The following is a 24,923-nucleotide window of genomic DNA, read 5'->3' as shown; positions in this document are numbered from 1 at the left end:
ATTTTTTCACATTTCACTTCTGACTCTGAAGAAGTTCATTGGGTTGACTTTGTCAGTGATTTTAAAAATTCTGAATCAGTTCCTTTAATAATCTACTCATTGTGTTCTTTACTAGAAAGAAGCGATAAGATTTTTATAATGTGAATGCAATATTCTAAATGAGCTTTTAATAGTGTATGGTATGCTCTCTTGTTCATGAATGATGTCTTAATCTCACTGTTTGCAATCTTACAGTGCCCTTAGATCACTGACCCAATGAAACTGAACTGAAAATTCATACTTGTCATGAACAACTCCATAAAACATGAGTTATTAACACCTTTGATTATCCCTTTAACTAAAATCCAACAAAGATAAATCTACAAGGTGGTAAAAAGGAAGTAACCCACAGAAGATCATCATTGCTGAGGACGGTGTCTCAACAAGACTTTTTTTTCAAAATCAAAATGTTTTTAATTTTCTACCTGTTTCAACTGGATATCAATAAATCAAAAATTAAAAATAAGAGGCACTGTACACTGTATGTTGTTGTTACCTACAGTATACTATATGTAACAAGCTGCACATGTAAACAAATATCCGTCTGACAGGTGTTTGCCGAGTCTCACATTTAGATTAAACGTTTTGGAATTTCCTTCCCATGTTCTGCAGCGTTTGCTAAATCTCCTATTTTGTCATTATCTGCCAGCAGTTAGAATCCATTACTGCTGTTGGTTATTCAACAAACAGTGAGACAGGACCTACCTGTGTTTGGTTTGTGTTTTATTTATTGCATTCCATAGTTCTTTATAGGATTTTTTTTAAGGAAAGATGTTTTCACCAGCAAACCATTGTACAGCAGTGATTCATTTGTAAATGTACTGTAAGTTAATGCTGTAATTAGAAGTGCTTGACCCTCATTAGTCTGGATGATGAAAGCTTTACTGTAACAGTGACAACTTTCCTTACTCAACCAGAAGTCAGACAGCCCCCACACCCTGCATTGCCCAATGCATATCCTGCAATGAGTTCTACTGTATATGTTTACTCCTACGGGTCAAATGGAAGCTTGTTTTCTAGGGATTGTGATGTCACCACACTCTTAAAACACACCATAAAACGCTTATCAATTAAAACTTACCATATGAAAACATTTTGATTCGTCCTTCCTTTTCCTAGTGAAATGTATTTGTTTCCAGAGTTTTTTCTTTGTTTTTAGATTAGGTTGTGTTGAATTGTTATTTAAAATGAAAAAAGTAAAAAAAAAAGAAAAGAGTTAAGATGTTACAAATTATTGGTTTGTTAAGAGTTATAAATCATTGGTAAACCATATTTCTTAACTCTGTGTCTATTACTATTAAGAGAAGTAAAAATGCTTGTTTTATACATTAAACTCCTGGAAATCTAAAACTTATACTTTATATACTTTATACTGATACTTGATTTTTGCTCTCGACAAACCTCACTAATACCAAAAAAGAGTTGTCTGTCTTTGTTTTTAGAGTATACTGATATATTACTGTGTAGCTGTAACAAAAGATGCTATGAAGACTGACCGAATTGTAATTTATTTTTTATTAAAAGCCATGTTTTTTTCTTTGATATCCAATGATTTATTATTTTTTACTTGCTGTCAAAAAATGTAATATAATATATGAGTTACTGTAAAACGGAACAAAAAACACAAAAATACAAAAATTCACAAAACGAAGGTTAGAGTACAATGATAATAGCCACCCAAACTGTAAGAGACACCAGGCAGGGTGCAGTAAGAACTACTGAAATGTATTTGTGCACCTAATTATTATACTTAATCAGCTGAAACAAGACAAAATGAAGCAAGAAGCTGTTTCGGCTGAGGTGCGTTGCGCTCCAGAGAGCTCTACAGGGTCGGAGCGAGAAAGAGGTGCTCGCTGACGTGCTCCGTCTGTCCCTGCCTGTCTCCCTGTCACAGGACCGCCTCTTCTTTGTCATGGAGTACGTGAACGGCGGGGACCTGATGTTCCAGATCCAGCGCTCTCGCAAGTTTGACGAGGCTCGTTCCCGGTTCTACGCTGCTGAGGTCACCTCGGCGCTGATGTTCCTCCACCAGCACGGTGTCATCTACAGGTACGGCATCAGTCCGGGAGCTGATGAGGCTACCCAGACCTCTCTCAGGAACTCTTCTTTGTCTCTTAGCAACAGGGGCCTTGGGTAACGTTGACTTTTTTTTGCAGTTCGCTTGCACAGGGCTTTCCTGGCATTTGGGTTTTTTTTTGGTTTCAGTTTGGCTGACTGTCTTGCACGGTGTTTGCATATGAATGATCCTTGGGGAGGTAGCCAGTACTGGGTGCCAATTTGAGAGGACTGAATGGATACAGTTTCTCTCGACACAGACTGCTTGCTGCCTAGTGTTCATCTCCTCCCAGATTAATGGCATCCTTCAGCTCCTTCCTCCACTTCCTTCTTGTAGTACTGTGACCCAGAATGCTTGGCAACCCTTCCCCTTCTCTCCTCGTGTAAGTCTACATTTAGGTATCTGGTTCCTTTGCAAACCCAGCTGGGCCCTGGTGTGTCCACACTGCCCTTGCTGGCCTCTTCACAGGAAGTAGCTTATTTGCTGATGGACGTTAAATCATGGTCCCTTGAAGAAGGCCCATCTGACTGAAACCCAAAATAAATGCAATCTTCTCTACTCTCAGTTGCACTCGAGACAAGCTGGAACTTTAAGACACACGTTGCGACACTGAATTAATATCTAAACATTATTAGCATCCAGTTAAATCCCACAGTTTGTCTGAAAGTCAGGAGCACCTGAATTAAATCCTTTATACCATGTACAATTTGTGATTCATTTTTTAGGTATCTAACTAATTTAATATAAAAAGAGAGGAAAGTTTTAGTATTTATGCTATATGACCTACAAGTTCAGTGGCACTGTTTGTGAAACTTTTGCATCATGGGAGATGGTACACAGACTCTCTGGTGTTTGCATAACTAACCTAGAATGCACTCAGCAGAAGTTTGTATGTGTATGTTTGACAATTTACAGTATTTTCATATCCAACAGCCCAGTTCTGTGAGCACATTCTGTTTATCTTCTTTCATTGTATAAATCCTAAAACTTAAACTAGCTGTTGATCCCCTGAAGGTCGTGATTCCAAACAGTCCTGCTCAGCGTATTAAAGTTCTCATGAAATGCAGGATGTACATAAAGAGGTTGTATAATCCATGTATTAAAAAGTTGAAATATAAACAATTTGTGTTATTGAGAAGATAATCTCTTCAAAATGTATTGTACTGTCATAGAAACCACAAATTCTTGTTACTTTTCATTCAGTATGCAGTTGTACATTGTTTTTTGAGTTAGATACAGTGGCAATGTGCTTTAGGTAGGTTTAATTTGATAATCAACGACAGATAATCCTCACAAGCCATCAATCTGAAAGGTCAATATCTTAATATAAATAAGATATTTTTATTGACATATTACATTAGCTCATATACTCATAAAAATGTTCTTTGTGGCTAAGTGATGGTTTCCATAGAGTTACAAAGAATTTCATATTAAAAGAAACATTTAATCCTTACATAACATATCTCGATAGAAAATTAAGAATTTTTTTATTATTAATTTAACTTGCAATTGTGAAGACTTAACATGTGTTCTGGTAAACAAGAATCCTCTGAGATATTAAAGTGATGATCCCAAAAGACCTATGAACATCGTCAGTCTAACTACATACACTATAGTGTATGTCGAATTAGACCCAGATATAGAGGGTGGAAACAGCTGTAAAGGCTAATGTTCTACCTCTGAGTCACCTGTGCAAATAAATAAAAAGATGGAAACAAGCCTGTTGATTTTCTGGGAAGGAAAGTTGGAGTATTATAGACTTCCTCTTCCTTCTAGTGTGCCGAAATATTCAGAATCTCCCAAGTGACTCACATCGAACTACCTGTGATACTCCTCCAATCAGCATTGACTTGCCTACTTGTTGCCACGGGGCTTGTAAAATGCCACAATGGTAGTGATTTAGCGAGTGAGTGGGTGGGTCAGAGGAATCTGTCTGCCTGCACATTCTCATTGGAGATATTAGCTGTGACTTGCGATGTAAAGACAAAACAGCCATTTCTAAATTCCAATGGGAATATAATAAAAAATATTGGCTAATTTTATATTTCTGTGAAAGCTTTTCTTGTTGTAGTTTCTTAAATGCTATTTTATAAACCGGTTATCTTGGAGTCATTTTTATTTGAACATTCTGTATACTGTATGTTTTATATTTCTCACACTTTCTGGCACAGAATTGTTTTTGCCTGCTAAAAACTGAAGTCTGGACAAAGATCACTGTTGTTAAATATATATTAAAGATGCAAAAACGTTGTGGAAAATAGGCCACTAAGAGTAATTCCTGCCATCTTTGTGTTTTCATTAATACCCCCCCAAAAAAAACCATTGCGCTCAGACGGATATGTCTGCTGTTTGTACTTTGTTTATTTTATCCCCACCTAAAGCCTTTGAGAAAACCTTAAACAATTGCTTATGAGACTGCCTGAACCTGGAAAAACACGGGATAGAGCACGTTACATGATCCAAGCAAATTCTTGGAACTCCTACTGAAGAGAACCCTGAAACAAGAGGAACAGGCAGTTTCCCCAGCACGGTGTCTCTCCCTGAAGGAGGGAGGGGGACAAGGAGACTGAGGAGCAGATTGAGAAGACCCTAGCGTGTTACAAGTGTGATGGAACGACAAGGAGCAGACTGAATAACATCAGCACTGGTAGTCTGCCCGTGTGTGTGGAGAGGCATTAAAAACACCAATAGTTGTAACCAATACCCGATATATATACTTTATCATTCTGGCAAGGAAGCACTGTTGGAAAATGTCAAACTCAGTTTTTTTAGGGTTGTTCACTCTGATATGCTGTATTTTTCTTTATGGAGATTTTTTTTTATTTGTAACTGGAAGTCTATGAACAGTATAAGACTCACTGAATTTTTTTTCATCGGCCATTCTCAAGATATCAGTGGCCTGAATGATACTTCTCCAAAAGAGGTGGTGACTGTTATAGCTGAGGGGTCAGTGGACCAGCTGGGTCTTGACCATACACTCGCATAGCACCGTGACCTTGCAGAGGGTGCTGTGAGCTGTGTGAGGCACCGTTCCACAGGAAGAGCTATTGAACGTACAAAAGGTTATGGCTTGCTGTGTTGTTCTGTACTTTGCAAGTATGGATTTCCCCAGATTGTCTTGCTGTTTGCTTGGGAGAATATCCAGGTGAAACCAGGCAAATACAACCTGTGTAATCAATGCTGCCGATAAAGATTAAATTGTTTCACACGAGGAATAATGTTCTAGCAGAATGACAAGGTCTGTCAGTTACTACACTAGGAATCTGAGTTGATTCTCCACGTTAAAACGATTATTTTTGCTTTTGCTGACAATTCTAGGGAAAATCGAGAGAGAAAGAGAAAACTGGTAAAATGGCTAAAGGTTCAGTTAGTCATAGTGGACAACTAATCTCCCTTGGAGAAAATCAAAGGCGGTGTTAATATGCACATGCAGTATACGCCTGCTGAAAAGTAATAGAGACAATCTTCTCTTCATGAACTTACCTTTATGTGACCCTGTAATCAAAATACCAGCTTCAAAAACAGCTTTTAGAACACCATGTTCAGCCCCCACCTCATATGGTTTTTTTTAAAAAGTGGCAATCCGATCCGGTTCTGAGAGCGTGTTTAAGCTTGTCATGGTGTAGATTAGCTTTCAACCCCTATGCGAGGGCAAACAATTAAAAGGTACTGTGAATTCAAAAGGTAACTGTCTGCAGAATGAAGCTAGTGCCAGCTGTGAATGTTCCACAAAGATTGTTTTCCAGGAATCCCTTAGGCCTCCGAGATTCATCCAATCCTGGTTTCAGGGGTATTGGCCCTGAACTGATCTCTTGCCCTGTTTAGAATTAAGTTATAGAAATAAATATCTTTAGGCATGGCTGAATAAGAAGAGGAAGCATCTTTTCATTGCTCTGTAATGGTTCCACCAGACTTGGCATGAGAGGCTCTCTCTTATGGTGGCATGTTATTCAAGATCACTTTATTGGCCATATACAATTTCTTGTATTATGAATTTGTCTTTTCGCATACTCCAACTTGCTCTCCATGAGACACGCAGACAGGGAGAGAAGCCTGGGGTCAGAGCGCAGGGTCAGCCATTAATACATCGCCCCTGGAGCAGATGGGGTTAAGGACTTTGCTCAGGGACCCAACGGAGCAGGATTCCTCTGCCGGCCACGGGATACAAACTGGCAACCTTCCAGCCTCAGGCGCAGATGCTTAGCCACAGAGCCACCGCACCACACCGATATTAATCACATATTTGTAACAGAAGACATTTACAGATGGCAAAGGACATCTGCTAAGCAAATTAATAATCTGAGCATGTTTTCTGATGAAGATCTCTAAATGAGCGAACTGAAAGGTCAGTCAGAAAATATTATGTATTTGGTGTGAATTCATTCCCAAAAATAAAATCTGTGTAATTCAGCATTGGTTCTTACGCATGAGCAAATACACTAAAAATTGCTGTTTTACTTTTCTGAAAAAGAGAGTTGATCACCATGATCACCTTTTATAAGCTGTCTTTTACATTTTCATTTAAAAACATACAGAAATTTAGAGAAATGTATTTTATATTTCTGTTTACAGTTCATGAATATAGATATAAGACTCTCAGCTATCGACCTCTTTCGTAAAAGGTTCTTAATGTGATAAGGTTCACTTTATCCAATGATAAACCCGCACTTTATCACAGGGAACCTCTTGCAAATGAAACCTTATGTAAAGTATATTTCAAAACTCAAGTTGTTGGACCTTAAACCAAAACAGAGAAGTTTCCATAGCACTATGGATTCTGAAATGTGAATTCTTCATTAGGAATGGCAAACTAAAACAAGCAAATGTTATTGTTTTGATTCTTTTTTGTTTTGGTTGAAGCTTTACTCCAGTGTTTTGAAAGGGTGGGCGATTGCTCTTATAGCGTGAATATAAGCATCAGAGCAAAATCACTGGATGAGAAGACAAAGCTCACACCAAGTAGTACCTGATAGCATAACTTAACTCCTTAGACACGACCTCGTCTGAATGTCATATTTTCTTATTGTTCGTGAGATTCAACCTATCGTGCTCATGGGGATACACTGTTGAACATGGATTCCATTAATGCTCTCTCTGCCTGCTCATATAGAGATTATAAGATTTTGTATGTTGGTAATGTTCTGCTCTTTTTGTTGACATGTTGTGTGACAAAGACTGTATGGATGCGATTTAAGCTCTTGGGTTTAAGTTGGAGAAACTCCCCATTTTCAAGTTGGTCCTTTCTGCAGGCGACTGAAACATAGTTACAGTGTCCAGGAATTATCCCCACTCATCAGACTGAGTAATGGGAGAGCTGATGAAACCTTTAATTAGTTCTGTATGCTGCAACTTGGAGAAAAAATGAGCTGAAGTGTTGTGGCAGACACAATGGACTGTAGCGACAGATTAGTCCAAGGAATTTTAAGTTTGCTTTTTTGAAAGTTGCCTTTGGCTAATAAAATCCATTTTGTCTCTGCTTTTCAGCAACAAGAAATGAATTAGGAATATGAAGGGAATCTTATATTAGGGCATAACCTAATCGAACAGATTTCATAAGGCTTTGTATTCCCTATAAATTGATGGGAGAGTGCTATATGGATGCAGGTGAGGCGTGCAGTGGATGGGGCACCTCAGCAGACTGCCTCTGACAGAGTTTGTTTCTGCAAAGCAACTCTTTATCCAGAGAGGACTGCACTGGATACGTAATGGAAAAATAACTCCAGATTGATATGAAACACAGGAAATGCTTTCAATCATGGCTGATTAGTGTGGCCTTTTCTCTGTTGTGTGTTTTTAAGCCACACTACTTTTTAACACTGCCTGGGCTTCTCTAAAAAAAAGATACAGTATGCAGGACAGCAACTCACATTCTTTAGATTGCAAAATTCAGTAGAGTATATGTTTTTCCCAAAGAAGGATTTACACTGCTCTCCTAAAGACAGCAGTCATACATATTTCAGACACAATCAAGAGTCACACTGTAGGTATGCTACTGTATGAGCACCAACAGTTTGCTTAAGCCTCCACTAATATGACAACATCATTATCATTATTAATACATTCAGCAGTGTTTAAATTGCATTATTTAGAATAAAAAATGGATCTCAACAAAATTCAAATCTAACTAAATATGGGCAACAAATATGAAGTGTTGTACTACTAAATCCATTGCATTTAGCCTTTATATCTAATTGACCCATGTCACCTGTACCTCATCATTAATGTACTTTGTTCCTCTCTGCATGTTCATTAAGCTAAAAGTCAACTCCCTGTACTGCAAAATACAGTTCCCTCAGGATTAGAAGGTTAATATATATGAGAATGGCTAAAATTAGAGTAGAATAGAACATTGCTAAATATCTAAGACTTCTGCATAGCAGTGTACATACTACACTTGTAACATTGCAACAGAAATAAGTACGCTTATTTTGTACAAACATGTGATGTATTTTGTTTTGTCAAAATTTTAAAATATTGTTCCAACGCATCACAAATTAAGAGTATCTTCAGGTATCTCATGTCAGTGTTCCTTTTTCATTTTTTTCATTCCATTAGCAGGATCTGTCTGGCAAAGAAACTGAAATTTCAGTCAACAGAAACCTTTATTTCAGAATAACAAAAATTGGAGCAAGGAAGAAATTGTAAAAACCTTTCAGCTCCACATCGGGAGATTACAGTAGATTTGTGGCCATCAGGAGAAGGTATGGAATTAAGTGAGTGAATGGACAGAGGAAAATGTAACCAACATTGCCTATTATTCGAAAGGGTGAAGAAGATATCTGACTTGTGTGTCACAATTCTTTCGAAAGGATATGAGAAATCTTCATCTGCCCTTGGAATTGACTAGGGGCTGAATAAAAGACAACTCCCTGAGGAAAACACAATAGCTTCACACATCTTTCCTATCACTCTTCACCTCACCATGATCAATCAACCACAGGAGTTCCCCAACTATGAAATTACAAGTACTGTAAAGGAAATGTCACTTGAGGTGGATAGTCAGATTGTCCATAGAATTAAAAACAAAAACATATTAAAACATTTTATGTGAAAAGAGCTCCATAACAATGAGCCAGAAAGCTTTTCAAATAAAGTGAATTAATACACTAATTTTCTTGCACAAAACTGTTTTGGTATTTATGATGCCCTTTATAAAGTCCACATTTACATGTGCTGCTGGGAAAAAAACAAAGTAAAATCTGGGATTTGTCCTAAAACACATACTGGCAGGTTAATTGGCTTCTAGGAAAAACGGCTCTTGTGTGAGTGTGTGCGTGTCTGTGTCTTTGTGTGCCCCACGATGGACTGGCGTCCTCTCCAAGTTTGCGTCTTGTCTAGTGCCCATTGCTTGCTGGAATAGGCTCCAGCTCCCCAGCAACCCTATTGGAGGAAGTGGTTAGAAAATGGATGACTGGTTGGATGTTATAATAGCTATATGAACAGTCCATCTTCAGAAACAGAGCAGCCTCCTGATGTGATTTGTTTTTAAATTGCCAAGTGTAGGGACAGAAATACCTATTCAGGGGTATGTGTATATTTAGTAAAATTTTACAGAAGCTGTGTCCTTCTCTGGATTTCCTTGAAAACAGAACAGACCCCCCCCAGCCCCCCCAGAAACTTGAATGATCGTACTGTACATCAACACACCTCTGAATGAATGGCTTCTGGAAAGTGGTGTTGACATTTTTCAGGCAATCAACCATCAAACCTCAACCTGACTGGTTTCATACCACCCTCTGACATCTTTCATCAGAGCGCCTTATCTTCAAATGGGGTTTACATATGCTTTCGATAAAAAAAGATCAAGAGGTGAGGGAACAGTCTCTCTTCTTGGCTTTCACTTCTGCCACTGAATACCTCTCAACATCAGATTACTTTTATTTGTATGCCGTTCTTGTTTCAAATGTTGGGATTCATTATTTGGAACGAAACTTTGTTGGTAGTGTTTTAAATACTAGTTTGACAGGGTTATCAGACTAAGAGGAGTTCAGGTTAGTTTTGAGTACCAGGAGTTCCATGCCCTGATGCTAGGAATGTGTCAGTCTGAAAGACAGGTCACAGCTGGGTCAGCAGGTGTAAGTTGCCTACTGAGAAGGAATCAGCCGCAGGCTACCTCGGTGACACAGTTCATAACCCTTCCTTGACCTGTGTGGTTTGGAGATTCTGGCTGATTTTGTATTTTATTAATGCGGGTAGAGCTGGGGAATTCAAGTGTGGAATAACTCTGAATTTAATCTTGGCACTTCAAGCAGCACTGTTTGAAATCCATATTTTGGGGAAGCCAGTTACTTAAGTCACATACCATGTAGGAGTTTTGTTTGTTACAGTAGGAATTTATTGTTGTTTTTGTTGATTCTATTCTTTTCCAGCATGCTGAAACAAACTTTGCCAAATGAAAACCAGTGTAAGATGTTGTTTTCAGATAAGAATCAGTGGAACTGCATTTAGATTCCAAGCAATAAAAGAAATAAAATGTTTAAATATACAAGCTATAAACTTTATTTTTTGTCTGTCATACTGTATGTAATCAGGGATTTTTTTACTTTCTTCACCTAAATGTTCTTTGAGAAATCATAGCTATGAGACTGAGTACTTCAAACATAAATCTTCTTGTATGAAGAGCAAATTTCCATGTTTTGCTTTCATTTTTCTTTTTGGCTTCCATGCTAAGTTCACATGTAGGTCCTGTAGTGTCAGACATTTTGGTTGAGTTTTGAACTTTTTATTGCAAAGAGAGTGTTATTTAGGGTGCAGAAAACATTTCCAAGGCTTAGGATGCAGGCTGCTGTACTGTTAAGTAAGATACTTCACTCACATTCCACCACTAAAATGTCCCACAATCCGAATGGGTCTCCTGGCCATCACTGAACATAAGCATTTGTTAACCATTTACTCATCAGATTGAATAAAAGCTGAATAATCTATAGCATCTAAATATAGTACAAGAAAAAGGTGCAGAATACTTTTATGGGTTTGTCTTGCATTCTTTTATACTTGTGGGCCAAAGTGAGAAATTACTAGGATATCCTTAGTTTCAAAGGAATTGCAAACATTATTTGCAAAGAGCAGTTGTGTCAGTTCCTGTTTCAATAGGTCAGCATCAGTCATTGATGTGGTATCTTAATTTGTCCTCCCGTGAGCATGTTGTTTCGAATCGTGTTTTAATAGTGCCTGTCACATTACAGTGTTGATAGTTATTGATGCACTTCCTTCTCCTCATTCATAAAATCTTCTAGCAGCTGCTCCCTGTAGAGCATTTGGTTTTCATTTTGATAAAAAGCAATCAGAGCTAGAACTGACAAAGGAAAGAGTTTACATATTTTGTCTTTGGACTCTTGTGTAACGATGTGGTACAGTAGGTTTAGAGGCAGTAACACCTTCTAGCAGTGATGCCAAAGAAAGATTTGTGGAGCTAAGAAACTTGAGGTATTAATAATATTCCTCCCCTCCAAGAAACAAGAATGGAACAAGAAGTTTGTTTCAATAGAGAAATTCTGTAAATTTCATAGTGGTCAATTTTAATTCATACTGCAGTCTTCATAGGTGGCTTTAAGAAGCTGGCTGTTTTGATTGACTGTTTTACAGGTGCAGTGCAAGATGAAAATAGTAATTTCAGCATTAGTATACTGTATACATTTGTGGCACAGTGGAATGGCTGCAGCATTTGGATCATGGGGCAGTTTTAGACTCGAGTCAAAGTGTAGAATTTGCAGTTCTCCCTTGGTTCTGAACCACTTCTCAGACACAAGCCAGTGGGGTTAATTGGTGTCTCTAAATATGTGCCGTTTTACGAGTGTCCCAACCAGAAAGTAATCCCACCTTGTGCACTCAAGCTTCTGGGATGGGCTCTGCAATACCATGACTCTTAATGGGATTCAGTTGCTCTCTGAAAATTAATGGATAGTTGGGACATACAGTAGTAGAATATGAAACAGAATATGAAAATCAAATGTTTCCAGAAGTGGCAGGCAGGTCTCACTGTAAATAGTGATCCTTTATTACTGTGATACCCTACCCTCTGGGAAATAATGGGTCTTTCCACTACTGAACTTCTGCAAAGCACAGAACTGTGGCTGAAGCTTTGCTGAATGCTAAGAATGTCTTAGCATGCATATCAGCTCCGATTGCTAGGCCGTCTTCCTTTGAGAGCTGGTGAAGCACACAAGACAACCCAGAAACAGTTAATCTGTGCAGCAGAACAATACAGCTTGGCACATGGCAGTTCACAGTTGCGGGGCTTGTAGACACACTGACAGTGCCTGCTCGACAAGGTGACAGAGTTTAATTGGCACTTTGACGCTGTACAAACCTGCTGTTGGCGTTCCCCTCCACTGCCTGGGGAAATGGTTGCAAAATTCAACAAAAGCGATGGGTTTCTTTAAAGTGGGAAAGAAAAACATTATGGGCAATTATGCTGATTGAATGTTTATTTTTTAAATAAGAAGTCCGCTGTGTGGTCTGTAGTAAAATCAAAATTTAAATAAATAACGGTGTCTAGTAGTAGAGTTATACAGTATATTTCAGATGTTAAAAATTGAAGGTAATGGCTAGTACAACCTTTGTTTTTTTTCTTTTCTTACTGCGGCACAGAGGTCCTCTATGGTCTCACTAGCTAATGCTACAATACTAACTTTATTTGTATAGCAACTTTCACGGCACACGAGCTTCAAATAAACAGTTAACAAATGGTTGAAAAATGGAGAAAAACCGATGGCAAAAATAAAGAGAAAAGAATGAACTGCAAAAAAGTTGTACATCTATCAAAAGATAAAATACGTAATACTACTTTAATCTATCTGTAAAAATCAGAAAGTTAAATTCTAAAAATATTACTTGAGTCTAGTTTTAAAGATAGGCCCTGTGGGTGAGCCTCATCAAAATAAATGGAATTTGTCATTCTTTTTCCTTTTTTCTGGCAGAGATTTGAAACTGGACAACATCCTCTTGGATGCAGAGGGACACTGCAAGCTGGCTGACTTTGGGATGTGTAAGGAGGGGATTCTTAATGGAGTGACAACCACGACGTTCTGTGGTACCCCTGACTACATAGCCCCTGAGGTACTGAGCTGGAGAACACAGGCTTAACTGAACAGTATCTGGTCTTATTTTTTTCATTTATTGACTTCATTTCAGAAGTGGGGTGAAAGAAGATTTACTGGTGAAAATACCACTCTTTGTTCTTTTCATTTACAGAAGTGAAGTTGCACGGTAATCTTGCTGCATATCGCCAATACATTTACCTTACGTTTGCTGTGCTTTCTAACAGCTTACCGTGGTTTTGGTTTAGTCGGTTAACCCTCATCATGTTTGAATGTGCTGCTGGATAGCTAGTGTTTCTACGGCATAACTAGTACCCTGACCTCAAATCCCTGCCTCTGCTCTGTTCCAGATCTTGCAAGAGCTGGAGTACGGCCCCTCGGTGGACTGGTGGGCTCTGGGGGTGCTCATGTACGAGATGATGGCAGGACAGCCCCCCTTCGAGGCCGACAACGAGGACGACCTGTTTGAGTCCATCCTGCACGACGACGTGCTGTACCCCGTGTGGCTGAGCAAGGAGGCTGTCAGCATTCTCAAAGCGGTCAGCGCACTTGCCTGCCTCTTCCCCAGACGGCGTTTTTCAGCTCTCAGCACACCTCCTCCACCTCTCTCTCCTCTCTTCATTTCCTCCTCCCTTATTCTCCCTTTCTACTTCATTCTAGGCTCCCTCTCCCTTTTCCACTGTTCTCTAGCCATATTTCACCCTTATTTCCTCTTCTGCTCCCCTCCATCCTTTCTGCACCTCCACCCCACTGCTCTCTCCTGCTACCCCCCCACCTTTGTTCTTAATAATCGCGATCTGATTAGCTAAGTGCAGTCAGCATTGGGAGTTCATTGGGAGTTCACAGTGCCACCGGTTATAGCAAGAGGGGGCCTGGGATAAATTACACTTCTTGTGGGAAAAGAACATAATGTTTGTGTTCTCTGGTGCTTGGGATTGCATAAGCTTTATGCTGTGACATTGAGAGAGACATCATGAGCCTGTACCAGTGCACTTCTGCAGGCCTTCTGTTTCTTCTTCCCTAGCTGCTTTGTGAAGTCCAGAGAGTCTGTGTTTGCACGTGCCCTCTGCCCTGCTTATATGCGTTTGTTGTGTTGTTTTTTTTAAGTTCTTGCCCTTTTTTTCCATAACTCGTCCTCAGTTAACTTTGAATGTTCCTTCCTCCACATATCCTTGTGTGTAACAGCGGACATTTGTCTTGGGAAATACGACGAGCTGTCACTGTGTTGTCAGAGTCTCGCAGGCCGCCTTTGAAAAATTCTTTTAGATCCCTGCTCCAGCTTAGCATCCGGTTTATAAAAAAGAAAGGACATTGTGTATCTTATGCAACTTCAAATGCTTGGCCATATTTATTGTTTATTAACTGAATTTGTGTGTAGTATAAGTAAGTGCTTCATGTTGTTGGCCTGTGTGACCCGTACACCAGTACACCTCGCCAGTCTCAGCATGTGAACTCATTCCCCAGTGACTGGAATTGAGGGGGGGGGCGGCCATAGTGCATCTCCCTCAGAGCCATACAGGAATGAAGTGCAGCCACATGGTGGACAGGAGGAGTCAGGGCTGTCCCCCCTGGATACAGATACAGACCTGCAGGACTAGCCCAGAGGCTTGAGAACAGGAAAGACTGGAGAACAACAGGCGTCGGAGAGGGTTATTTTCAGTCTGTTAACGTGGGAGTACAGACTGGACCCACTGGTTTCCTCACATTGTGCTTCTTGAAACTTGAGCTGCAGAGCAACAAGGTGACCTGAGGACAAGAGAACAGTGCCGTGTGTGCCCTGGGCAGCTTCTGGCATGTACTGTCCTCCTCTGTGAGCTGGGCTGGGCTGTCCAAGCAATACCCTGTGACTGGGTTTTATCCGCAGCTCGCTGTGCAGTGTTAGAACTCAAAACAGATTCACTGTCAACTGAAAAGCAGAAAGTAGAATGTCCCTCAGTCAGATCAGTTTGAACACAAGAGTAACACGTAGGAAACAAAACTTATGGGGGCCAGAAGGCAAGGTGCTGTATACAGTTACTGTTTAACATCCATTTCTGTGTAGAAAGAGGAAATCTTTTTTTGCATTTATTTATAAAGAATTGTGTAAATGGTGGTGTAATTCAGAATATACTGCAATTGAAGAAATGAAGTTTAATATTTGCTTTTAAGTTCATGTTGACAAGGCAGCCAGCTACTGTATAGTAACTTCATTTGCCCACGTTTACCAAACAGCTTTTGTGCAATAAAGTCATAAAAGCTTGCTGCACCTCAGTATAGCCTGTGAAGAACAGAAATCCGTGACACAATGGCAGCTTTGTGGGCTTCTGTCTCAGCCATGCAATGTTTTAATTAAAAACAGTAAGGGGAAGGTCTGCAGGATGTTAATTTTTCAACACCACACACCTGCACCTCTTTCATATGCCTCATACATCATTTCACCTCTGGACTCTGTCTCTGTGCTGCTTTGCAGTTCATGACGAAGAGCCCCAGTAAGCGCCTCGGATGTGTGGCCTCCCAGGGTGGTGAAGAAGCCATCAAGCAACACCCGTTCTTTAAGGAAATCGACTGGGTCATGCTGGAACAAAGGAAAATCAAGCCCCCTTTCAAACCTCGAATTGTAAGTACTGTACAGCTCCACCTTCGGGACCTCTGGAAAAGCACCTTGCTAAATAGGAGCTCTTATTCCGTGCTAAGCAAAACATAATAGAGCCATAAGGCTCTTAGGCTCGTTAACATGTCCGGTCCTGAAGGGTGGCACGCCTGTGAAGACTAGTGTAAGTGAAACAAGCCATCGGCAAACTAAAACAAATAATCATTATGTAATTCTTTAAAAATCAGTAACTGGTCTTAACCCTTCTGCTTCTGCTACAGAATTAATGAGTGTTCTCAGTGGCCTTTTAGTGGTAAGTTATGAAAAATCATGAACGGTTCTTAAACTACTGAATATTTTAGTATTTCCTCTTTCATGTTCATGATTGTTTCCTTGTATTCATCCACAAAGTCTTAAACTGTTCCGGTGCAGTAAATGAAAATTCAGTAGTCCTGTAGGTTTCACAGGGGGTTCACTGTATGGGTAAACTAGTAATTTTGAACTAGTTGTAATAAGATATTTTTCATATCGAAAATTATATACAGTATGTTAAGACTAAAATATATTTAAAATATTAGCTACTTGGTCATTGGATGTCTTAGATACAATCAAGAGTTTCAATATATTAACAATCTGCTCAAAGCCTATGTATTTTCTACTATTATAACAGGTGTGACTATTATTAGTACATCTTAGTTTGGGTGTGAAGAAATCAAGCTCTTCATTTAGCAATATTTAATTCACATTGATCAGAATATAAATCCGAATAAATATAATCACAACAAGTCAACTACATGTAAACTACAGTAGATGAGCAGTCAGTCTGAACTGTTGTTTTAATGGCTTATCCATTACATTATCCTAATCTAATTGTTATTGCCAGGTGTTTTCTAAACAGTAATATAATTTGTTCTTTTCTACACATCCATAAAGCTAAGAAGCTGCTTTTTGCACTACAAAATACAGATTTATCTTAAACTATTACCACTATAATGTCAGTAGGTGATCACGATAGTGTAAGGTATGTACATAAAAAAGGAAAGAAAAATAATGCAAGAATGACAACATATACAGTATATTGGCTACATATTGCAGTGCTTCTTCATCAGCTGAAGAAACGGAAATTTATTCTCTTTCAACCCAGACATGTTGTTTTTACTTAAATGTGTGAGTCACAGTAAATTTGTCACGCTAAATATACTGAACCAAACATGTTCAAAACAAAACTGTTCAAGGTTCACGTGCCAAGACCTCCACATCAACAGAATACAACACTTTCCGTTAAATTTGGAAATAAATTTGCCCTTCTCTCTGCACTGTGTTGACGTGTCTTGGAAACCCTCGGATGGCCAGAACTCTATCTATGGAAAGCCACAGGTGCCCTGTACTTTTTAAAACATTTTTTGGCAGTACAGCAGTTCCTCAGCACCAAGGCTGTGTTCCAGAGAAAAGAATGCTGAGGAAATCAGCACTAATCTGTTAACGTTAACCACTAATTCAGTGGTCCACATTGCTGCCTCACAGCGCTGGGGCCCCGGGTTCAATTCTGGACCTGGGGTGCTGTCTGCATGGAGTTTGTATTTTCACCCTGTGTTCACATTTCCTCCGGGTGCTCCAAAAGAGATACTGGTAGGTTAATTGGCTTCTGGGAAAACTGGGCCTGGCATGAGTGTGTGTGCCCTGTGATAGACTGGCTTCCCATCCAGGGTATATCCTGCCTTCCACCCGTTGCTTGCTGGGATAGGCTCCAGCTCCTCTGCAAGCCTGAAATGGAAGACGTAGTTAGAAAATGCTATATAAAATAGAGGCAGTTTCAGCCTGGGTTCAAGGGGGATGTCTTCTTACATATGCAGTCCAATACCCCTTTACCAAGGGGGCATTGGTAACAGTATTACTGATATTTGTTTATACAGAAAGGTGTTTTAGTTTTAAATAACTGCGTATTAATATATTCAGTCAGGGCTTGTGTAGATGAACGGCAGTGGTGGAAGAGCTACAGTATATCTGCCAGGATGGGCCAGGCTGTGGCTCAAAGGAATATTAATTACCAAAATAGGAAAGATAACAGTGGAGCTCTGCACACACAGAGATGCAGGAGAGCAATTACAAATGGCATTGACCGCACTGTACAATAAACATAATTGTATTTGGAGTACTTGGTAATGTCCAGGACAAAGAGTGCCGTGGTAAATCAGCACTAATAGAAACATTATTGAGCAAGAGTTTGGCTCAAGCCACATTTCCAATACAGAACATTTTTTAATTAGCTCCACCTTTGAAGCTCAGAGCCTCCCAAAAGGAAACCTAAAAACATAACCTACAAAGAAATCACATTTTGAAGGTATGAATGTTTAGCAATGGCTTCTTCTCACCTTAGCATGCAATTTAAAAAAAAATCACATCTTGAGCTAAACTAGGTTTTTCTACTTAGTTGTAGTCTGTACCCTCCTGATAAGTTTTGGATACCGCAGTGGAAGGATTTAAATGTGCCCAGCATACAGAAAGTGGGCATGAGTTTTGGCTCCCTGCCCCCCTGTGCTAGTGTGGTCCTTAGAGTTGAGAGTCACAATCTGACTGTCTTCACCCCAGCTGCTGGGGGTCTGCATTGTGTTCTGCTGCTGTCACTCGCGGGGTGAATGACTGTGGGATTGCTCGGCCTCCCTCTCTTCCCATAACAGAGGCGATACAGTACATCAGCACCGCCGCCGACCTCTGCCACATTACATTGAGCCTTGACGCTTGATCAAACGCGTGTCAGCTTGACTTTGGGCTCCTGACAGAAAATTCTGCACAGAAGTATGGTAAAAAAATGAACAACTCCACTGGATTTGGATGTATTCACTTTAATACTGATGCACTTGTGTCTATATGAAGAAAAGACCTGGAAAAAAAGCTTAACTTTTCACACCAGTGTCCATTATGAGATCGTGTGTTTCAGGTGAGGAATGTGGAATATGTGTATTGTTTGGTTACTCTTCCTAGTTTGAAACACAGAAGATTCAAGGGAGAGTTCTGTTGTTTTCCTGCCATGCTAAGAATTCATGCAAATGTTTGTACTCAATTTTAATTATTTAACTGATAAATTGGCCAAGATTTAACAACTTTTCCCTACTGTACGTACATGTTACTTTTCACCATTTTGTCATGTTGTGGAGAAGAATAATGTAAGAGAAAAAAATTGAACAAACGTTTTACTGTCTCTTTGTGCTTTTTTTGTGCAGAAAACCAAAAGGGATGTGAACAATTTTGACCAGGACTTTACGCGTGAAGAGCCCGTTCTCACGCCAGTGGAGGACGCCATCATCAAACAGATCAACCAGGAGGAGTTCAAGGGATTCTCGTACTTCGGGGAAGATCCCCTGTCTTAAACAGCCCCGCCCTCCATCCCCGAACTGCCCCGCCATTCCAGCGCAGAGCGCCCCCAGGAGGACGCCCCGAAGATCGACCAGTCAAGTATTAGTCTCTGCTCTGACCGTCACCCCGCTCTGCTGCACTCCCAGCTCAGTGGGCTAATTAAGGGGTTGTCAATACTCCACAATGAAGTACTCCGTTGGGTTTTTTTTTTCATTTTCACTTTATTTTACCTTCTTCTTCGTTTCTTTGTTTTTCGTGCTCAGTTTTGGGCAGACGTAACTCGCCGTCGCAGAGAAATGACCACAGAAGCACTCCCTCCTTGAAAGCAAGGAGTGTGATAACCAGCCAGCGTCCTGACCTGTGGTACTCTGCTACCTGCTCCCTCTGGCTTGTTTTAAATAAGCAGCTCTACCCAGGCAACATTGCTGGCCTATGGTTGGCACTGTTTGTCCTCCCTGGTGGCAGCTGTGCTACACAGACATCCCATCTCCCAATTTCCCCACAAGGCTGATCTGTCCAGCCTAGCAGGTTGTCATCTGTAGCATCCGCTGTGTAATCAGCAGCTCTTTTCTTACACCTTATATGGGTTGGTGCTGGGAGTTTGGAGGGGAGGGGGGGGGCACTGTAAATATATTTTAAAATAATTTTAAAGAATACAAAATGCATACCTTTTTAAAATATGAATCGGGGAAAATGTGAGCATGAATTGCAGTTTTCAGTAGGTAGATGGGTAGGTTTGGAAGGGTAGACTGCAGGTAACGGAGACATTTGGGCAGTTTCTATCACCTATAGCTGCTCTTCCAGGTTTCTCACAGGAAGATGTATGCCCATTGGGCAACACCAAGAAGGCACCCATCACCAGTTTAGCACACTACCAATGGTGTCTGTTGTCAGACGTCGTCCTGCTGCAGAATTTTGTCAGTACACAAATTATACGAAAGCGTCTATTGCTTACGCTGCCCTTTAAATAAAATCTTGTCATGGGGCCAGTATTCTTTCGCTATTCAGAAGAAAGAGTGTTTTATGTCTATTTTTTATATATAACAATCTCAATGCAAACTATCGAATGAGAATGGCATTTTTAAACCCTCAAGATTTTTACAGACATGACACCAAACTGTCTAGAATGTTGTCTTTGGTACATATCCTTAAGCGTGAAAACTAACAAAAAGGGGGTAGGCTCTTTTTTAGTGATGGAAAGTGAAAGTTGAACACCCTTGAGCTTAGCTGAGCAGGGCTTCAGGCCTCCAGGCAAGGGAGGGGTTTAGAAGACATTATTTGGGTATTTCAAATAATACAAGGGTGTCTGAATGTCCTTAAAACCAGATTATTGAAGCAAAAAACAATAATAATCATTTTTTTCTGTATTTCTCCATTTGCATCACTTGATCCTACAGAGAAGCATCCTATAGAAACTGCACCTGGCTAAATTTAGTGATGAGCAGCAATGCAATTAACTTCCCTTGCCTCTGCTGTTTCTTTTAACATTTAAATATTCTTCTGCGGTATTGCACTGAGAAACTTCTCTGGTTCACTTCTCTCTGACTTGAGCATTGCTGGTGTCCTATTTTCTGACAGACGTAAAATTCATGAGGTAGTACTACTGGTCTCTTTCACTTGAGATTACTATTAGTTTTGTAAATTATTATTTAAATCCTTTAATGCAAAGTTTTGCATTGTCCAGAAATCAGAGACAAGAATTTATTGCATTTTTGGAATGCACAACCCTAACAAAATTGACAGTCATAGTTATTTGACTGAGAATTAAAAATTGCATTCCTGTGGATCTAAAAGTAAACATAGCTATCAAAGTTTGATAGTATTGAAATCAGAAGGAGTTGTGTGAAGATCAAAATTTTTGCAAAACTGACAATAATAGCAAAGTACAATGATTTGCCTTTTGTGTATTGGGGTAACGTTTGTGGACAATGTTACTGATAAAAATAATTGTTACCAACTGTAGATACACTAACAGTGTTATTGTAGGTAATTTCTAAATATTCCTTGTATGGTTTGTTTGTGTGCAAGTGTGCGACGGGTGTGGGAGTGTGTGCTTGTGTGTACAACTGCCCCTTGAAGTTGGTTTATTTCATTGTCTGTTTTCTCTGTTTGTTTTTTAAAATGATTTTACTGGATTGTCTTATTGAGCAGTTCTCGAAAATCTACCCAGAGATTTCAGGCTGCTCAGCAAGACTCACTCTTGTGGGTGGCAGAATGAGCCACCTATGTACAGGTGATACTTTGTATATAATCTTTGCTGCAAAGCCTGTGAAGTTCTTTGAACATAGAGGTATCAAGCGCTGCATGGTCAGGCCTATTATATAATGTATTAGTCTATGAGGAAAAAAAAAGATAACGTCCATGTGCAATACTCTGTATGTGTATTTTTGAGGTTTTTTTTATTTGCTTCTTTGGTCAGATTTTTTTTTTCCTCTCTTGTTCTTGTTTTATTTTTTGTCATGATTTGTTTTTCCGATGCGTATCACCTAAAGCTTGGCAGGCCCTCTGGTGTAAATCTTTTGTGCGTCAGCGATGGTGTGGTAGTTGCAGAGCTCTGAGAAAGCTGCCACTGACCAGTACTTGTGAAAACAAGTGTGGTGATTACAGCTCAACCCAAGACCACTCCAGACAAGACTATAAGCTGATCCAGGCGTGTGAAACAGTGCAATCCTTCCTTTCTATCTTTGGCTGTCAAGGGCTCCCAAAGCAGAAGTGGTTTTGTGCTTTGCACAGAGGTCTTGAATTATGTATTTAAAATAATAAGCTCAGCTTTATTTTTTTTTACCACGTCAATACGCTCACTACAGCGCAGTCTCAGAATTCTAGGGCTGTATTTAAACTGTAAGGATCCAGAATGGCCTGGGGTACAGGCCAGAGATTGTTTACTCCCCATTGTCTCCAAGGACCTACTAGATACTGTAGGCTTGAAAGTCCGCCAGCTTCTTTCCATGCTAACACTGCATAATGAGTTCTCTCCACATGAATAATTATCGTAGTACAAATAGACTGCTGCACATTCAGTTTACTAAAAAAAACTGTATAAAAATGAATCATCAATCTGTCATCGGTTTTACAAATACAAGGGATACAACAGGGAACTTGGCCTGATAACGTGGTTGGTAATATTTATGTAAGATAACAGAATTCCTGTCCTACAATATTAGTCTGCTACTCAGCGTGTAGACAAGGCACGTGTTTTGGTATTGGTTAACCCCTGTAATTTCCCAGGGAACCCTCCTTTGTACAGTATTTCGCTCTTAATGTGAAAAACTTTTCCCTAACATATTTCTAGATTGCTTTCCAGGTCCTTCAAACATGAACTTTTAAGAAAAAGCAAAAAACAGAAATCTAATATTACAAGCACACAGTATGGAGATATTTTAGTAGATGAAAGAAAGCAGAATATAAATAGGGTTATTTTGTTATTTTTTATGTTAAGAAAGACAATGAAAACCGTGATCATGGTACACATATGATTTAGTGAGATAACAGCACAGAATACAAACGAAGGAAACAGAAATTTTACCTCGTTGAAGAACAGGCAACTTTTTTTTTGCTTGCTTTATCCTGTATACTGTAAATGTTCAAATGCAGTAATTGAAATGCTACAGTACAGAATGTCAGTCCTGTAAAGGGATGATCAGTAATAATTGAAAGTGATCCAAAATGTTTTTTTCTTCAGAGTGCATAGTAGCTGTAGTTCAGACAAATTTAACACTGTATGGATTTATTTTCTTAAGGGTGTGTGGAAAATTAATAGATGATTTATACATGGATCTACATACATGATGTGACAGTAAACCTCAATATCTATATACCATCAATGTAATTTGTAGTCATTGGGATTTCAGACAATAATGAATTTCAAATGTACTCTATAGGTAAGCTTCCACCGTATCATTATCATAGGTTTCCATTATTTTAGATTTCATATGTTTTGTCTGCTGCATATAGACAGATAAGGTGTGAATCCTATGAAACTGAAAGTTCACAAAAGTAAATTTTCTGTTTTAATTTTTCCAAAGCTAAATGTAGCATCCACTTCTTATGTCATTTTTTAATGAATTCTAACTCTGTCTTTTCCACTTCATGACAAAGTAATTTCTTCATATCAAGGCATATCTAAATGTAATTAAAGGAGAACCCCAACAAAAAATATGCACTCTGTGTCGCTCTGTAAAAATTTTGGTTTTATTTTATTTTTATTATTTTTTGGTTTTATTAGAGGTATTTATAATTACATGAATTCAGAGTACTGTACATCTCACTGTCAACACAATGTTGTAAACTGCAGTGGTAGGGAAGCATTAACCAGTATATTGACCTTAGTAAACCTCTGAAAGGAAAACTATGTGTTAATTTAAATATCTAGGATAAGAAACAATCTGTGAATATAAACAAAGTGTATTGTCATGTTAAAAGATAATTTCACAAAGCTGATACCATTAAAAAAACAGGTTAAAAATTCTGCAGAAGGAGCTCTTGACAGCCTGTCTAACATCTAGGATCAATATTGAAGTGACCTTTCGAAACATTCATGATTTGTTCATGTGAATGTGAGCTCTTTCCATCAAAGAAAAGAGGCCTGTTGGATAACAGTAGGAAATTATGAGTCTATACATACCATGAGACCATACATTCCACCTGCATGCATTAATGTATATGTGTTTTCTTGAACAAAAAACTGATTAAGTGTAAATTACCGAGACTTTTAAGCTCCGTTTTGATTTCTTGACATTATGCGTATAATACTGTATGTGCATAATGTGAAGGAATTAAAAAAAGGAGAAATTAAAACAGGCTTCATAATTAAAATGACTCAACTGATGTTTGTTTCATAGTGACGGTTCAGTCATTTCTATATGGGAGAGCACAAAATATGCTTTTAGGAGGACAGTTGTTCTTTTTTTTCTAACTTTCAGTTCCAGTCTCTTCTGATTGTTTTGTTTGTCAGTTTTGCTCATTTTGGTTTACAGTTTCTTTAGTTGGTCTGTGTTGCTTCATATTAGGTCTCCAGTGTGTTTTGTAATATACTGTATGAACATATTGTTACACTCCAGCCTTCTTCAACATGAAAACGTCCTTCCTCCATAGCAATTATGATTTGTCATGCCAAATTGTATCTTGGTTATCTTTATGCTTCTATTTTATTTTTAAAATTTGTAAAAGGAAAATACTCTATATAGGAAACACATTATGCTCTGTCGTTGAGTCATTGAGGCGTAAAACTGAGTAAATAAAGGCTGAAAAATTACCTCTTTAAATTAAGTGCAAAAATGTGTCTGGCTGAATATTAAATGTATACATATATATAATTTTGATTTTATTTTCTGTATTGTGAAGCTTTGTATGTACAGAAGTATGTTTCCTTATGGATGTATTTTGAATTTCTAACCATCCATTAGTGTTATTTCATTGTAAGCATTTTACTGTGTGCCAAATGTACTGTATTCAAAAGGATGTGAATGTGTATTGTTTGTTTTGGAACCTATTAAATACTATGATGTCGAAAGTATTAAGTTGTTATAATAGTGTCCTTCCAAACTTAAAGATTTCCACATTCGCAGAGTCTCCCAATCACGGAGCTGCACAAGAGAAGGCTCTGGTGCTCTTTGTGTGGAGCCTGCCCTTAGAGACTACTGTAATCCAGACTACTGGTTAAGTGCTACACTCTACCTTGCACTGCGGCCTTAACCGTAACCTGAAGCTAAACAATGCAGTGCTTGTGTACTGTATATAATCAGAAGAACTTTAATCTTCTGAATTGCACATGGGCTGCAAAATCCTGACTCACCAAAAGCTTAGTAGGAACACAGCTGTACATCTTTTTCACCAGCCAACCTGCCAGAGAGGTCAGGTCAGAGGT

At 39.1% G+C, this 24,923-nt stretch overlaps 1 protein-coding gene across 1 annotated transcript in view; it reads left to right on the top strand.

Annotated features, from left to right (window-relative positions):
* The window catches only part of LOC102694770 (protein kinase C epsilon type), a 128,522-nt gene extending 103,950 nt beyond the window's left edge, over positions 1 to 24,572 (top strand). The window contains exons 11-15 of the mRNA XM_015362794.2: positions 1,934 to 2,088; positions 13,015 to 13,153; positions 13,485 to 13,673; positions 15,584 to 15,730; positions 18,925 to 24,572. Coding sequence (XP_015218280.1) covers positions 1,934 to 2,088; positions 13,015 to 13,153; positions 13,485 to 13,673; positions 15,584 to 15,730; positions 18,925 to 19,071 — 777 coding nt within the window. The 3' untranslated portion in view covers positions 19,072 to 24,572. The remainder of the gene's footprint in view (positions 1 to 1,933; positions 2,089 to 13,014; positions 13,154 to 13,484; positions 13,674 to 15,583; positions 15,731 to 18,924) is intronic.
* The last annotated feature ends 351 nt before the right edge of the window (positions 24,573 to 24,923 follow it).

Source organism: Lepisosteus oculatus, chromosome 17, assembly GCF_040954835.1.
Source record: "Lepisosteus oculatus isolate fLepOcu1 chromosome 17, fLepOcu1.hap2, whole genome shotgun sequence".
NCBI classification, from domain to species: Eukaryota; Metazoa; Chordata; class Actinopteri; order Semionotiformes; family Lepisosteidae; genus Lepisosteus; species Lepisosteus oculatus.
This window is presented reverse-complemented; position numbering and strand designations above follow the sequence as displayed.